A 14,781-nucleotide genomic window follows, 5' to 3' on the forward strand; every position below is an offset into this window, starting at 1 on the left:
CACCCTCATGGGCACACAGTGCCGCTTTGTCCCAGGGCACCCGCGGCAACGGCCCCTCTCGCAGGCAGGCACAATGAAAAATAATTGTAAAAAAGGAACACTGTAAAAACTGGGCGATTTGGGGGGCGGGGGTAAGAGCTGTGTGAGCAAACGCTGGAAGCCACAGGAGTAGGAAACAGATTGTAATCTCCCTAACGAACTGCAGTTAATCAGCGTGAGCAACTGTGAACTGGGGCTTGATGCAGGGCTTGCTACCAGTGCCTATTTCCAGAGGAGACCCTTATGTGCCCGGTGCAACAAAGACCCCAAAGCCACAGGTGAATGGGACTGTATTTAAACTGAAGTGCTTGGAAAAACTAACCCCAGTGTTGGCATGGGTTGGGTTGGGTTTTTTTTTTTTTGTGCAGGGAGGTTTGCCAGCAGACTTGGCTTTTGTTCTCATTTTTTCGGGGAGCAAATTAGCTGGAGGAGACAGGCCAGGCCAGTGTTACTGAAGAGAGCTGCCACGTCCACCCGCTCCTGGGTTGGGCGGCCCCTGGGAGTCTTTGCTGTCGCCTTCTGCGTCCCTTGGACCAGGTCCTGAGCCAGGACTCCTGGAATGGGGAGTCCTCCAGTCCAAGGGCAAAGACCTAAACAAAGCCCGGAGCACTGTTACCTTCCTATACTGGCACTTAATTTATCATATAGAGGTGTTGGCCTCCTAGACATTACCCCTGTGCCAGTCCTGCCACCCAGAGGGGAGTTCATCACCTATGGCCAGTTCACCAGCATCTGTGTCCCTCTTTGCCCTCCACAGACCAACCCCAAATCCACCGGTGGAGCCCCTTTCTGCAGGTGGTGTCTGATTTCTTTTAGCGGGCTCTTTTCTACAGCGGGAATCAAACCCCCGCACTGCTGAGGAGGGAGGTCTGGTGCCTGCAGGACCACAGATGCGCAGGGAAGGAGGTCTGCGGGCCAGCAGCTCCAAAAGCTTCACTGCTTGTTGGTTTCTGCTGTCATCTACGTGACTCCAGTGACGAACAAACACCTTCAGGGAACGCACGTGTTAGTTCAGGACACCCCGGCCTTTCTGCGGGTGCGGCGAGAAGGCACCGCTCTGTCTGCCAAGGCTTCCCTGGCAGCCGCCGTCGCAGGGCCACGGACCCAGGGACGCAGCGGGCGATGCAGAAGGGGTGCTGGTAGAAACCAAGAGGGAACCGCAGCCTTGGGCAACATGATCCAGACCCACCAGTGGTTCATTTTTCAAGCAGGGTGGAAACCAGTTTGGGGAGTTGAGTCCAGGTCCCACACCCGCCTTCTCCCCAACATCTGACCCTCCTGGCACGTGGTGGCTGCAGGCCTTCCCTGAAGAAAATGGGAGCATCTCTGCCTTATATATAGTCAGCTATAGGCTCTGTGCTGGTCCCCACTTGTCTCCATCCAGAGACGGCCGTATTAACTCTGTCCGCTTGGAGGGATGTGCTGGGTCCCGCAGTTCCCTGCTGGGCTCTGCCACCCTGCCGGGCTAGTTGGTGGGCTCTGTGGCCATGGTGTCCGCATCTGGAGATGGCGGCACGCTGCTGTTCTCACCGTTGCTCACGTTTTCCTTGCTGTTGACCCTCGTGGGGTTGCTGCCTTTATCCTCCACTTTCTGCTTGAGTTTGAGGGAGGAATCTCTCTGGGAGAGGAGGGCTTGGTAGCCAGTGAAGCCTCCTCCACTCGCGTTCGCACGTTTGTCTGGGGAGAGACAGAAAAAGAGGGTTGTTTACCCGGGGTCCAAACCGATCTTTCAGCTAAGGAAAAGGGTTGCGGGGTCTCTCCATGCCAGAGGTGTTGGGGTATCTTCTCTGAAAGATGGGGGTCCTTCCAGCCCCCAGATGCCCCCAAAGAGGGGAGATGGGTGGGAGACTGTGCTCATGCCCCAGCGTGGCCGTGCTCAGGAGGGGCAGGGGAGGGTGTGATGGCCGGTCTCCTACCTCCTGGCCCGATGGGGTGCATCAGTCGGTTCATCTGGACGTTCCAGTGCTTGACGTTGGTGCTGGCCTGTCGCAGCTTCCGCTGGGCCGCCTGGGAGGGATGGAGGAGAGGGCTGAGCTGGCTGCCTGGCAACCCCCGGCCCAGGACTGTGGGCAAGAGTTTCCCTTCCCTGAGTAGGCCTGGATTGGAGGCTCCCTCTGAGATGGAGACCCAGCTCACCCTCCTTTAGGTCTTCTGCTCCTCCTCCAGTCCTCCCCCCTCCACACACTCCCATTGTTGACTTTGCTCTGGACACCAGTGCTGTCCCCCCAGGGCAGGACACGCTTGTCCCATCTCAGCCACTGAATCACCCCCTGTTTGCCCATGGCACAGCTCAGAAAACCCCCGAGGCAATACCAGCTTGGTTTCCAAAGCTGCCGTGTCCTCCCCAGTGTGGAGATGACTCAGGGAGGGCTGGGAAGTCCCCTGGGGCTTGCACCGTGAGGGGATGTGGCACCGATACGATGCTCACCATGACGTCTTGGTCCACACGCTGCCTGTTCACTCTCACTTCTTCCAGCTGCTTCTGCGCCTCTTCCAGACACTTGTTCTTGTTCTCCATCTCCTGCTTGAGGACTTGCTTCTCCCGCTGAGTTTTGATGATATATTCCTCTTGCTCCTCCTTCAGCTTCATCAGCTGCTTCAGCTTCTCCTCTTCCTCAGCCAGCAGCCTATCAATGAAGAGCAAGAGGTGAGGACATCCCCCTTCCACTTCATCCACCAGCTTCCCCCACCTCTGCTGGCATACTGGGAAGCCACCAGCACACCCCAGTACCCCAGGGAGCATTGCATTGCCATGGGGAGCGTGTCCCCACACCCAGCTGCTGCCCTGGGAGAGGGGCTGGTCGAGGAGGAGCAGGGATGCCCTGGTCCTACCTGGCCTGTGCGTATCTCACGGCCTCCTCGTCCTGCCGTGCTTTCACCTCCTGCTGCAGGGCCTCCTGGAGACGCTCCTGCATGTCCTCCAGCTCCAGGATGCGCTTGCGCTGACGCTCTGCCTCTGCCTCCTTCAGGACCATCTCTGCCTGCATGGAGGCGCGAGCCTGTGGCGGGGAGAGAAGCCATCACCATGAGCAGCTGGCAGAGCCACCGCCGCCCTCCCCGGGACCCCCTCACCCCCACGTCCCTGGGCAGATGGGGCCAGACATCTCCCACACCAGGGAGAGCCCATGGAGGTTGCTCCAAAGCAAGGCGGTTTCCCTGCTCAGGAGACACACTGCGTCATTTGGAGCCAGCGCTGGCTGCAAGGTCAGAAATGGGCTCACTGGCCATCCCGGCACTAGCACTTGCCTCTCACCTGCCTCCCCCCCAGCTTCATTCACCCCGGGGCAGGTTGTCCTCATCTCCTGCTCCTTGGGTATCTCAGGCACAGTGGTGCTGACTCCTCCATCCCTCGTCCCCAGGTCACATACAGTCCCCAGCAGCCCAGAGGTGAGGGGTGGCAGCAGCATTGTTGAGAGAGTGGGACGTGCTCTTAAAAGCTCCTCCAAACCCCCCGGGCTGCCACGGGCAAGGGAAGGGGAGGAAGCACCCCCACCACGAGCGACGCAGCCCTGCAGCAGGACACACCATGAAGATGCACCCACCTGCTCAGCCTCCCGCAGCTGGATCTCCAGCGTCCTCTGCATCTCCTCGTGCTGCTGCCTCCGCCGCTGCTCCTCCTCCTGCAGGAGTATCTCTGCCTGCCGCTGGGCCTCCTTGAGCAGCTCCAGCTCCTGCAGCTTCCTCTCCTTCTCCTCCTGGAGCTGCTTGAGCCGCTGCGTCTCCTCCTCCTTGGCCGCCTTGCGCTGCTCCCGTTGCTCCCGCTGCTCCCGTCGCTTCTGCTTCAGGTCTTTGTGCAGGGACTTCTTGCCCTCAGCCTGCAGGCGGATGGCGGTCTGGATGGCTGGGGAGGGAAGGGGACGGTCAGTGGGGACATTGTGGGGGGCACGGGGGAAGCTGGGGAGGGGGCACAGGGTGGGCACGGACCTAGTGTCCACTCCTGGCGCTGCCGGGTGTCGGAGGCGCTCATCTCGTAGGTGCGGGAGGAGGTCTTCACGCAGAACATGCACCTCTTCCCATCCCGGTCGGGCAGCACCTGCAGGGAGAAGACACAGGATGGTGTTACCCCCCCCCATATCCCACCTGATCCCCTCTTTCTTCAGCTATAGGACTTGGCTCTGCCATGCTCATGGGTGTGAAATTGTGTATTCTTGGGTTCCCCTTCCTGGGGTCTGAAGGGGATCTCCTGGGTCTCCTGTCCCTGAGCTGAGCATGGCCCAGGCCGTACCTCCACGCAGCAGTGTTTGTCCAACGTGATGCTCCCCTTCTTCTCCTTCCGTTCCTCACTCATGTAGTAGGACAGGACACTGGGCTTCAGCGTGAACCACCGCTCTGACCAGTTCCTCCTCAGCTGGCCCTTCTTCCAGAGGTAGCCCTGAGCCCGAGAGACACTGGGATCAAAAACAGTGTGGGGGAAGGACGGAGTTTGTGTCCCAGCATGTGTGGGCTCCTTGCCTGTTTGAGCACATCCTCGATGACCTCCTGGTACACCTCCTCTATGGCCATGCTGACGGCCTCCTGCTCGATGCCTCGCAGGAACCTCCCTGAGTTCACCATGTCCAGGAACTGCCAGACCGTCAGCCCCCCCTGGCCCTGCGGCTCCTGGGAGAGGTAGTCATCCAGCTCGCAGGAGTTCAGCTCCACGTTCATGGCCGTGCAGATCTTCTTCAGCAGGTACTCCACCTGTAGGGACGGGGAACTCAGCGACGGGGAGAAGTGAGAGCCATCCCCACCCCACTGACCCATTTTGAAGAGCCCAAAACCACATCTTTTTCCTTCCTGGAGGTGCAGGACCCTTATCCCGGCGGTATCACCCTTTGCGATGGTTGATGGTCATGGCCGAGCTGCTCCAGGCAGCAGGCGGGCTCAGCAGATTGACTTTGGGTTAGAGCTTGACCACTACTGGGAGGTTTTTCCTTTTTACCACAGGGCTGAGATGTTTTTGGCTTGTTGAGTGAGAAAACTCAAGTGCCTGAGGGAGAAGAGCCCAACGCTGCTGTCCTCCACGCCCAACCCACAGGGCGGGTGTCCCAGGCCACGGCCCTGACCTCGGCATCGCTCTTGGTTTCCAACTGACACCGTAAAAACCCTGGGGAAGAGCAGGGGAAGAGGTCCCCATGGAGGAGGTGAGCGTCGTTTTGAATAGGTAAATAAATTGCTTTTAGGAAAAAAAAAGAGCTAAAATGGTTGACATGATGTTGGGAAGAGTTATTTCAGCTCAGGTTTTGCTGCCAGCTCTCCTCTACCCACGGTGTGGGGACCAAGGAAGGCGGGTGACTGCAGAGAGCCCCACGGAAAGGTGAGACACAGCAGAGTCCCCGTTTTTACATCATCTAAGAGAAGGGCGAGAATCGTCATTTATTTTTTTAAGACTTTTAAATGATTTTATTAGAATTTTATATATTATATAATTAGTTTATTTATATTACCCTATGTTTTACATATTATATAATTAATATATTTTAAAATTATTTTTGGTAGTTTATTTCTTAAGAAATGTAGTTTCTTTTTTTCTTTTTTTTTCTTTCTTTCTTTCTTTCTTTCTTTCTTTCTTTCTTTCTTTCTTTCTTTCTTTCTTTCTTTCTTTCTTTCTTTCTTTCTTTCTTTCTTTCTTTCTTTCTTTCTTTCTTTCTTTCTTTCTTTCTTTCTTTCTTTCTTTCTTTCTTTCTTTCTTTCTTTCTTTCTTTCTTTCTTTCTTTCTTTCTTTCTTTCTTTCTTTCTTTCTTTCTTTCTTTCTTTCTTTCTTTCTTTCTTTCTTTCTTTCTTTCTTTCTTTCTTTCTTTCTTTCTTTCTTTCTTTCTTTCTTTCTTTCTTTCTTTTTCTTTCAAGCTCAGCCCTGTAAGCAGCGAGAGGATTCAGTTTGTCATGGTCTGGGGAACAGGAAACACCTCTCGCGGGGAGCAGGAAGTGCGGTCGCCCTCCTACGTCTGCGCAGCACTGCGCTTCTTGTCTTTTTTTTTTGCCCCCCCCCCCCCCCTTTTTTTTTTTTTTTTTTTGGCTTTTCTGCTGATCTCAGGAGGTTGATGGTGTCGAAGCAGATGGCAGCTGCTCGCCCAGCCAGAGCTCCTCCTGGTGAGGCCGCTCTCGGCTTCTGAGCTTGTCCCTCCCTGCCCAGATCTGCCCACCTTCTCCTGGGGGTTTGATCTGACCCCTGGAGAAGGGAGAACCTCCCCCTCCAAATGCTGGGTGGAATTTGGAGATTTGGAGATTACCGCCAGAAGCTTTACTGTGCCCGGGTACCTTGCTCTTAACTCTCCAGATGCTGGGCAGAGTGTGAGCGCCTGGTGGCAGTGGGCATGGAGAGGGACAACCGGGTCTCCTCTGCCACTGCTGTCGTGGTGGCACGGGCTGTCAAACAGCACAGGAGACACAGCTGCATCCACCCTGACAGCGATTTCATGGAGAACAACCTCATATTGCACCAGATTTTAAGGGTTTCTCATCGTCTTCTCTTTCTCCCCACTGAAAATCTGGAGTCCAACACCATCCTCAATTCAACCCTTGGGTGAGACACAAGGGGGCTGTAGGCAAGGGACCAGCCCCAGGAGGAGATGAGCTGCGGATGCTCCTTGGCTGGGGCTCTGAGAACTGGCACATTCATTTCACAGCAGGCAAAAGGGCTGCTTGGCATAGGCTTGGACCGCGGAAGACCAATATGGACCATCCCACACCTCATCCTCCAAGACATCTATCTATATGTGAGAAGCTTCGGCATTTTGGAGGGGTCCTTCCAGCTGCTCCCAAGTCACCCCCTTCTCCCTGGGCAGCAGGGGTGGCCACGCAGGGGGTGCCCAGGGCAGACAGCCCCCTCCTCCCACCCCTGGCCTGTTCTCTCTCATGCTCTGGAGCACCACATCTTGCAGGATGTGGTGGGACATGCCAGGAAGCGATAGCGGGATGTGTCATCCCCAAACAGGGCTCCGGCTGCACGCAGAGCCCTGGGAGGATGAGGACGGGGCAGGGGGAGAAGCAGGTCCTACCTCATCTGGCACCATGACAAGAGGGTATTTGTCTTCAGACAGAAAGTTGAAGAGACACCAGAGCTTGAAGGCGTCTTGATGGGATACAACGCTATTCCCATTCCGGTCGGGCTTGTAATTCTTCTTCGCTGTCAGGGTCCAGCAGAGTTCGTCAAAGTTTTCTTTGACAAAAGCACCTTCCTCCACCTACAGGCAGGAGCCAGGGGGTGAGCGTGGGTCTGCGGGGCTACGGAGGGGTTTCTGGGGGCAAGTGCTGGAGGGGAGACACAGTCACACCTGAAATCCCCTGTCCCTGCTGGTGAGAAGCACGGGGTGACTGATACGTGAGACCCACACCTAGAGTGTAAGCGGGCACTGACCGTGATGCCAGACTACATGTCCCCGGCACAGGTCCCTTACGCAGGCCAGCGAGGCGCCCCGGCTGGTAGAGAAGATGCTATGGGACCACTGCATCACTTGGGCACCGCGGCATGGCCACGGTGGCTCAGCCATGTCCTGCCGGGCTTTGAAGCACCATCAGGAACCCCACGGTGAAGCACATGCAGCACCGCGTGGTGCTTTCCCAATGCCCCCATGGCTTCGGGTCGCTCTCGTTATCCCATTTGACCACAAAGAGGAACCGGGGCTCAGCAGAGGGAAGTGATGGCCCACAGGCAGGCGGCAGTGGAGGCAGGAGTGATGCCTCCATCGACGTCAGCACGCTGCCCATCCATGAGCTTCTGCGACCGCCTGCCCGGCGTTGTGAGCTGCTTCACATGGCAATTTTGGGGTGGCACGGGACCAAAGGAGCCTGGCCACATCTGGCCGCTCCGTCCCAGCTGCGAGAGCCCCGCGCTGCCGGCACAAGGGCGAACCGCAGCCCGCAGTGGCAGAGCTGGAGAAAAACCTTTGGGTGGCGGAAAGCTGAAAGCTCCTCTTACTAGGAAAACCCACTTCCCCTTCTCAGGCCCTGGGATTTTATTAGCCATGGCGAAATCAGAAGAAGGGGGTTTAAAGGCCATCTCCCAAAGAACCACAGGGGAAACTGGAAGGGTTTTGGGGAGATTGGGCTGGGCTGACCTTGGGCAGCTGGAGAAACCTGGGCAGAGGTTGCTGGGGAAGGCTGTGCCCTCGCTCCCTGCAGACCAGATCCCTGCAGCCGAGATCAGCATCCCTGGATCAGGATGGGAAAGGCAGGGACCAGCACTGGGACCGGCAAGGGGACGGGCAGGGGGAAGCGGCAGGGGAGGGGAAGGGTTACTGCACCCAGCTCCAGGCCCTCCCCCTTCTTTTGAGCACAGAGTGGAAGAAAGTTGTCAGTCATTTTTCCTCTCCTGGAGGAAGCGAGTACCGAGTACCCAGCCGCAACGTCTCGCTGCGCCGGACAAAGGTGCCTTTGAGCCCCACGGAAAAAAAGGAGAAAGCCCCTGCCCACCCCAACCTCTGCTCCTGCCCCTGCCCCGGCACCTCCTCCCTCTCCTCCTCTTTGCCAAATGAGGTCACACCTCAAATTTGAGCAGGGGTGGAGAGGAAAAAGGGGCTGTTTTCTTCCTCTGGGCCCTTTAGGAAACGTGGACAGAGATACACCTCCATCCAGAGCCCTGATGGAAAGGGCTGACTTCATCCTTGCCACGGAGATGTTGAGTATTAAACATTTCTCACTCGTTTTGGCGTTTACCTGAGAGCTCCCCAACTCCCTGTATCCTTTTTCCACCCATGGGATCTCCAGGAGCAGAGGGGAGCGGAGCTGTGGGGCTGCCAGGGGATGCGGGAGCAGCCCAGGGACCGCGGTGTCCCCAGCCAGGTCGCGGGGATGGCCCCGGGACTCACCTTATCCAGGATGTACTTGTTGAGGTAGGGCATGTAGCCCTGGCTGGACACCGGCCCGTCGTCGTCATCGCGGAAATGCTCTTCCAGCGCCACGGGATCGTGGGGGATGCACAGCACCGTGTACAGGTTGTGAGACAGCACCTGGCCCAGCACGAGGGACAGGGAGAAGGTGAACCACCTCCAACCGCATCCCAGCCCGTCCCCACGCTGCCACCCCCCAAGCCGGGGACCACCGTGTCCTGCCCAGCATCCCTCCCTCGCAGCGACCAGGCGTGATTTCAGTTTGGCAGAGGGACAGGGGAATATTCCCAAACGTAAACCTTAGAGAACCATTTAGAAACAGGCAGAAATTGAGGGTTTTTCCACATTCGCTTCTTTTGCTTTCTTGGCATATGGGGAATATATATTTTTTTTTTAAGAAAAAGGGCTGTTTCAAACATTACAGGGCAAACAGGACATGCTTTGATCTAGAAAAGACGATAAGCCACCTCAAGCCACCCTGTTTGGCAGCTGCCCTCAGCGATTTCTTGAAAGCGTTAACTAACGATGGCGCCCAGCCTGGCAGCGGCTGCTTTCTGCCAGTGGGGCACAGAGAACCGCCAAGATGAAAATAAGAAAAGATTTATGAGGAACAAAGAAAAGGTTTTGTCTGGAATGGAAGAGGACAAGGGGGATCTGGAGACACACCATCTCCAGAAGCAGTCTGTGAATGTCACCAACCAGTTTTTGTTCAAATCCCCCCCAAAACAAAGCATGTTTTGAAGCTCCTGAATTTCCCACGTGCTGGAAAGCCCACGCCGATGCCGGGCCAGCGGCCAGAGCCTGGAGCAAGGCTGGCCAGGAGCATCACCGGCATCTCCGGCTCCCGATGCCGGGCAGGAGCTTGTCTCCTTGTCTTGACCTTCCAGCAAGCAGGAGATGGTTAAACGAGCGTCCCAAACTGCTGCTGTCCCATCACACCAGGGTTTGCAAAGACAGTTTGTAGGGTTTGCAGCTGCAGCTTTGCCAAGGTTTCATGAGAGGGGCTGGAGGAGATGGGGTGCAGCATCCCCGCTCCTGCTCCGGCTCCTCTCTGTGCAGGGCTGGAAATTTCCTCCCAGCAGGAGAGGAGCTGCCGGAGGCCACACTGCAGCTGGAGACGGTTCTTGCTCAACCAGATTTTCCTTCTGTTTTTCACCCTCTGGACTGATGTTATCGGCAGGGCTCCACCCTGTGCTGTAGCCCCCAGCGCTGCTGCTGCGGCTGCACCTTTTTGCCTTTTTTTGGGGTTCGGTGCAGCACCAGGGTCCGCGCAGGGGTGGGGAGGGATGGAAACACCCTGGGCATCCTCTGGGATGGCTAAAAATCAATCAGGATGGATTGAAAGTTTGGGAATCGCATCCCATTCCCCGTTTCCAAGTGGGCCCTCGTCCCCATCGCTCGCATCTCCTCTCACAGCACCCCAAAAAGCCCTGGGAGGTCTCGCGTGTGGCCCCGGCCGTGGCCGGCACCCCGAGCCCCTCCGTCCACCCTGGCACGCTGCGAACTGTGGTCCCTGCGCTCGCTGGGGAGGTCACCTCCAAAATGAAAGTGGGGCAGGGTGGGGAGGAAAGCCCCGGCCAGGCCAGTGTGGGGTGTGTGGGGCCGGGGCTGCCCCAACCCCAGGGAGAGGTGGGAAACCCCTCCCCGGGCTCTGAAAGGAGGGACAGGAGGGGAAAATAACAGGGGGGAGAAGGGAAGGGATGCTCTGAGAGCGGTTTGGTGACACAACCTTTCCCCTGCAGCGTGCAGGGGATGGCCGGGGTGGGGGGGGGGTCTGCCCAACACCCCCGGGCACCCCAAATCCCTCCCAGCACCAGCCCTGGTGGTGTTCCCCACCTTCTCCCCAGCAATCCTGCCCCCCGCTCCCACCCCTCTGCAGCCACTGCCGACAGCAGCCGGAGCCGGGGGTGGAATATTTAATGCTGCTGGAGAATGGCAGCCCCTTTTCTTCTCGCCTGTGGGAGACGCCGGGGGCGATGCCAGGGCTGGGGGTGACCTTTTGGGCTGGAGCCTGGCTCCCCACATTCAGCACAAACCCCTCTGGTGGGTGGGAGCAGGGGCACTGGGGCTCCTGCACCCTGCTGGGAGCATCGGTGCTGCCTCAGTTTCCCCATGTGCAAGCAGAACGGCCCTGCTGAGAAAACCAAAGCCTCCCCGGAGCTGGGGGTGCAGGGAGGCCTCTCCCAGGGGACCCCCAGCACCAGGAGCCTTTGCCAGTGGCGAGGGTCCCTTTAGCTGCCCATTTTCTGCAGTGAGGAGGACACGGACGTCCCATCAGCCAGGACCCCTGGGCCCAAGCCCAACCCCGGGACCATCAGCTCCCATCCTCGGGGAAGGCTTTCCCCCCTGCTTGAACGGATGAGCTGTTCTCATACCAGTTACTGGCCAAACTGGGACAACCGGCCTGTGCCAAGAGCCTTTTGTGAACGAAACAAGCAGAGGAGCTTCCAGTCCAAGGCAGGCGCCTCCCTCCTGCCCCTGGGGGGGTCCATAAACTGCCTGTGCTGTGCTAACGCAGCCCCCCAAGGCACCAGTTATACCCAGAGACCCGCACAAGTTATGAGCTCCGTCTCCAAAAGGAGCAAGAGCCACCTCGCCTGCCATTTGCACCTTGAGACTGCAACCTCATGCAGTGGGTGGGGGATCCCTGAGCCCCCCGACACGCATTTAAACGGCTCGCCTGTGCCCCCGCCGCCTCCTCTCCGCTCCCCAAGAGGTTTGCTGTAGCGGGCAGCCTCTGGAGATGGAGCTCCGCTCGGCAAACTGCTCCTGTCCCTCTTTAACAGGGAGAGGAGCGGAGCAGCGGTGCCGAAAAACACCAAGGGGTGCCTGCGGGACCCGAAACCCGCATCCCACCAGCATCCGCGGAGATGGGGAGAAGCTCCCCCAGCTCAGCCAGGGAGGATGCGAGGGCGGGGAGAGGATAAACCCTTATCCAAGAGCGGGGCTGGGGGGTGCCCGCGCTGGGAACTGAACTACCCGACATCTCTCGACGCGCAGCAACGCAACCACAAGACTGTCTTTCCTTCCTGTGCAGATACACACCTACACTCACCCGTCCGTACGCAGGCGCTTGCTTGCATAGGAGTGTCCATGCAAAGAACGCAACTGCTGAACCCCATGGCTCCCCACAGCTTCGCCATCCCCCCCTTTGAAACGCTCCTGAATTTACTGCTGGGACCAGAGGTCGGCGGCATTAAGCTGCTCCTTTGCCAGCAAAATCCCACCCCAGCTCCTGGGGCTGCTTTTCTTTCCGTCGGTGCAAATGCCGGGAACGCCGACATTTCTCCCACCCTTGTTCAAGACCCTTCTTGCAGCAACACGCCTGGGAGAGGGAGCAGAGCCCAGCCCGGGAGGAAATTTGAAGAAGCCACGGGCACCACGGCTTTAACACGTTATTGCTCAAACCTGCCAGGCCACGGATTTCTTCTGCACCGAACCTAGGAGCAGAAACGCTGCCGATGGCTCGCGTAGGCTGGGGCAAAGTGCTCGGCATCAACGGGGGGATGGAAACGAGCTCGCCCCGGCCTCAGGGATGGTGGAAAGTTATCCAGAGTTGAGCTTTGTCATGCAACGGTGCAGCCTGACCCGCCGCCATCCCGCTGAAGGCGGGTGGAAAAACAGCAAGGGGTGAATCTCCCTTCCCCTCTGAAGTGTCACCATGGAGCAAAGCCACTGCGGAGACGCCATCCCCAACGTCCCTGCCGACCCCGTACGAGGGTTTGCAGCTCCCCCAGCCCCCCCTGCACTAACTCTCTAGGAAATTGCCGTTAAAATTAGGGTCTCTGTGGCCCCAGCATCGTCGCCGGCGATAAAGATCTTGCAAGCGAAGCGCTGCACGTGTTCACGCCGGCAGTTTAGGGGTTGGGGCTGGGCTCAGCACCCGGAGCCTGGGTGCAGGGGATGCTGTCAGGGGGCACAGCTGCCCCCGGGGATTAGCAAGGGGAATTAGGCTCTAGCCTACTTTAGGATTTTCCTTAATTCCTTCAGATATTTCTACAGTTTTAAGCAGGCGAGCGTGGCTCTCAGGGCACACGAGTTTCTAGGGAGCAGCTGGAGGAGGAGCCCGGCTCCCGCTGCTTCTCCTCCAGATCCCTGCAAACAAAACGCTTAATTTTGGGGCAAAATACGCCTCCCCCTGCCAAGCCCAGCACCTTCCCTGCAGTCTGTCCCGGGGGAAGCCCTGTAAAGCAGAGGGAACAGAGGAAAAGAGGTTTCTTTGCAGCGTTTCACAACTCATCTTGTGCACTGGCAGCGGCTGCCAAGTCCTGACGCAACATCTCCCCGGGTTTTGCATGTTTCTAGCTCAGGTCTTTCCCCTGCATCGCAGCCCCCTGCTCCAACTGGCATTTCCAACCCCCGCGCCAGCTTGAAAAACCACAACGGGCCATTTACACGGCAAGGAAAAAAAAGAAAAGGGAGTCCCATCGTTTGCAAAAGGGAAAAAAAAAAAAAAAAAAAGAAATCAATTCATGATTGTCAAAGCCAAGGTGCAACCTGACGGATTCGACCAGACCCCGACCCAGCGGCGGACAAAAAGGGTTTTAAAGCCACGATGGTTCTCAGGAAGGGCCGAATGCGGGAGCCCTCTGCAAAGCTGCAAAGGGGGTGAGGGAAAGGGGAAAGCAGAGATTTTTGGAAAGCCCTGTGTTATTTCTGGCCAGACCACTGAGGAGTTTTAGTTCAAAAATGGTCTGCCTCTACCTACCGCCCCGCTGGCTGAACAGGAAGCAGAGACGCGGGTGCTCCGGCAAGCAAGAAAATATAAACCGAATTTGGGCTGTTAGTGGGCCATAAAAAGCATAAGAAACTGAAAACAACTAAAAATTAGACTTCTCCTCATTTCACCTGGAAAATACATTTGAGCATTAATTCCCCCCACCTCTTTTTTTAAAGGGAGACGAGGCAGAGCTGAAGAACTTCACCAAAACAACCATGGAGGCAACAGCAAGGTCCTGTTAATCTGAATATTTAACAATTCCTCCGTGGAGAGCCAGGGGGGACGCGGAGCATCCCTTGCCCCACTCTGCCCCTCGCAGCCCACCCACCAGCCCTGCGCCGGGGCCGTCCCAGCTCCCCCCCCACTGCCCCGAGGACTCACTTTGAGCTGGGATTTGGAGACCTTGCCGCTCTTCTCCACGTCCAGGGCGGTGAAGGCGTACCAGATGGACTTCAGCAGCTCCGCTCGCAGGTCCATGGCTACAGGCGGCGGCGATGGCAGAGGCGGCTCTGTCGAGGCCGAGGATCCGGTTCCAGGAAACCGCCTGCCTCAACAGCCTTGGGCGTGAAGCTGGAGCGCCATCTGCTTGGGCGCGCCCCGGAGAAGCCCACGGGCCACATCTCGCCCCCACGGTCCCCTAGACGCAGGTCCTTCCCCCCACACACACTCCACGGACAGATCCCCAGGGACAGACTCTCCAGCAGTCCAAGGGAAGCACCAGCCAGGGCTGACGGAGCACACGGGATTCGTAACCCTTTGCTCGCTCAGCCTAGAGATCAAAAGCTTTCTCGGCGTTCGTGTTTTGTGGAGAGAAATCCCCTCCCTGACTCAAACAGCAGCTTCCTCTTCTGTGATTTAAATGAAGAGCTTCCCCTGGCAGAGGGAACTGTGCCCCTGGGAAAGGTTCCAGCCTTGCTTGTTTTGGGATCAGTTGCACCCAGGAAGGCGAGCGGAGATCTACCCCGCTGCAGCCCTCACGGGTTATGCCCCTTCCTTGCCTGCAGAAACCTCTTCCTCCGCAAATTTCTTGGGTATATCCAAAAAAATTAACCACCCGATTCCTGGGAGCCTGCGCTGGTGTTAGGTTTACGGTTGGACTTGACGATCTGAAAGGTCTTTTCCAACCTAAATGATTCTATGGTGCTCCCTGCCCTGGCTTTGTCCCCAGACCAGCCGGGACAGAGGTTACTCCTGCTGGGTCGAAGAAGCCAGCCC

The 14,781-nt window shown here is 57.4% G+C and overlaps 1 protein-coding gene across 1 annotated transcript; it reads right to left on the reverse strand.

The window, feature by feature from the left end:
• Positions 1-188: 188 nt before the first annotated feature.
• DEF6 (DEF6 guanine nucleotide exchange factor) lies at positions 189-14,380 on the reverse strand. The gene is made up of 11 exons (XM_054181552.1): positions 13,948-14,380; positions 8,826-8,966; positions 7,017-7,202; positions 4,492-4,719; positions 4,265-4,411; positions 3,964-4,072; positions 3,582-3,880; positions 2,872-3,038; positions 2,468-2,666; positions 1,956-2,046; positions 189-1,716 (listed from the first exon to the last, which is right to left on the reverse strand). Exons 1-11 carry the CDS (start codon positions 14,041-14,043, stop codon positions 1,505-1,507), a joined length of 1,875 nt encoding a protein of 624 aa, XP_054037527.1. The 5' UTR covers positions 14,044-14,380; the 3' UTR covers positions 189-1,504.
• Between the last annotated feature and the right edge of the window lie 401 nt (positions 14,381-14,781).

Source organism: Rissa tridactyla, chromosome 21, assembly GCF_028500815.1.
Source record: "Rissa tridactyla isolate bRisTri1 chromosome 21, bRisTri1.patW.cur.20221130, whole genome shotgun sequence".
Lineage (NCBI taxonomy): Eukaryota > Metazoa > Chordata > Aves > Charadriiformes > Laridae > Rissa > Rissa tridactyla.

What these genes read in the sequence shown, in the direction of transcription:
- DEF6 (XM_054181552.1), bottom strand. Translation starts at nt 14,043, where the DNA reads ATGGACCTGCGAGCGGAGCTGCTGAAGTCCATCTGGTACGCCTTCACC. An exon ending in ACAAACACTGCTGCGTGGAG is followed by an intron (nt 4,073 to 4,264) that starts GTACGGCCTGGG and finishes TTCTCCCTGCAG; the next exon opens with GTGCTGCCCGACCGGGATGG. An exon ending in GCGCCAGGAGTGGACACTAG is followed by an intron (nt 3,881 to 3,963) that starts GTCCGTGCCCAC and finishes TTCCCTCCCCAG; the next exon opens with CCATCCAGACCGCCATCCGC.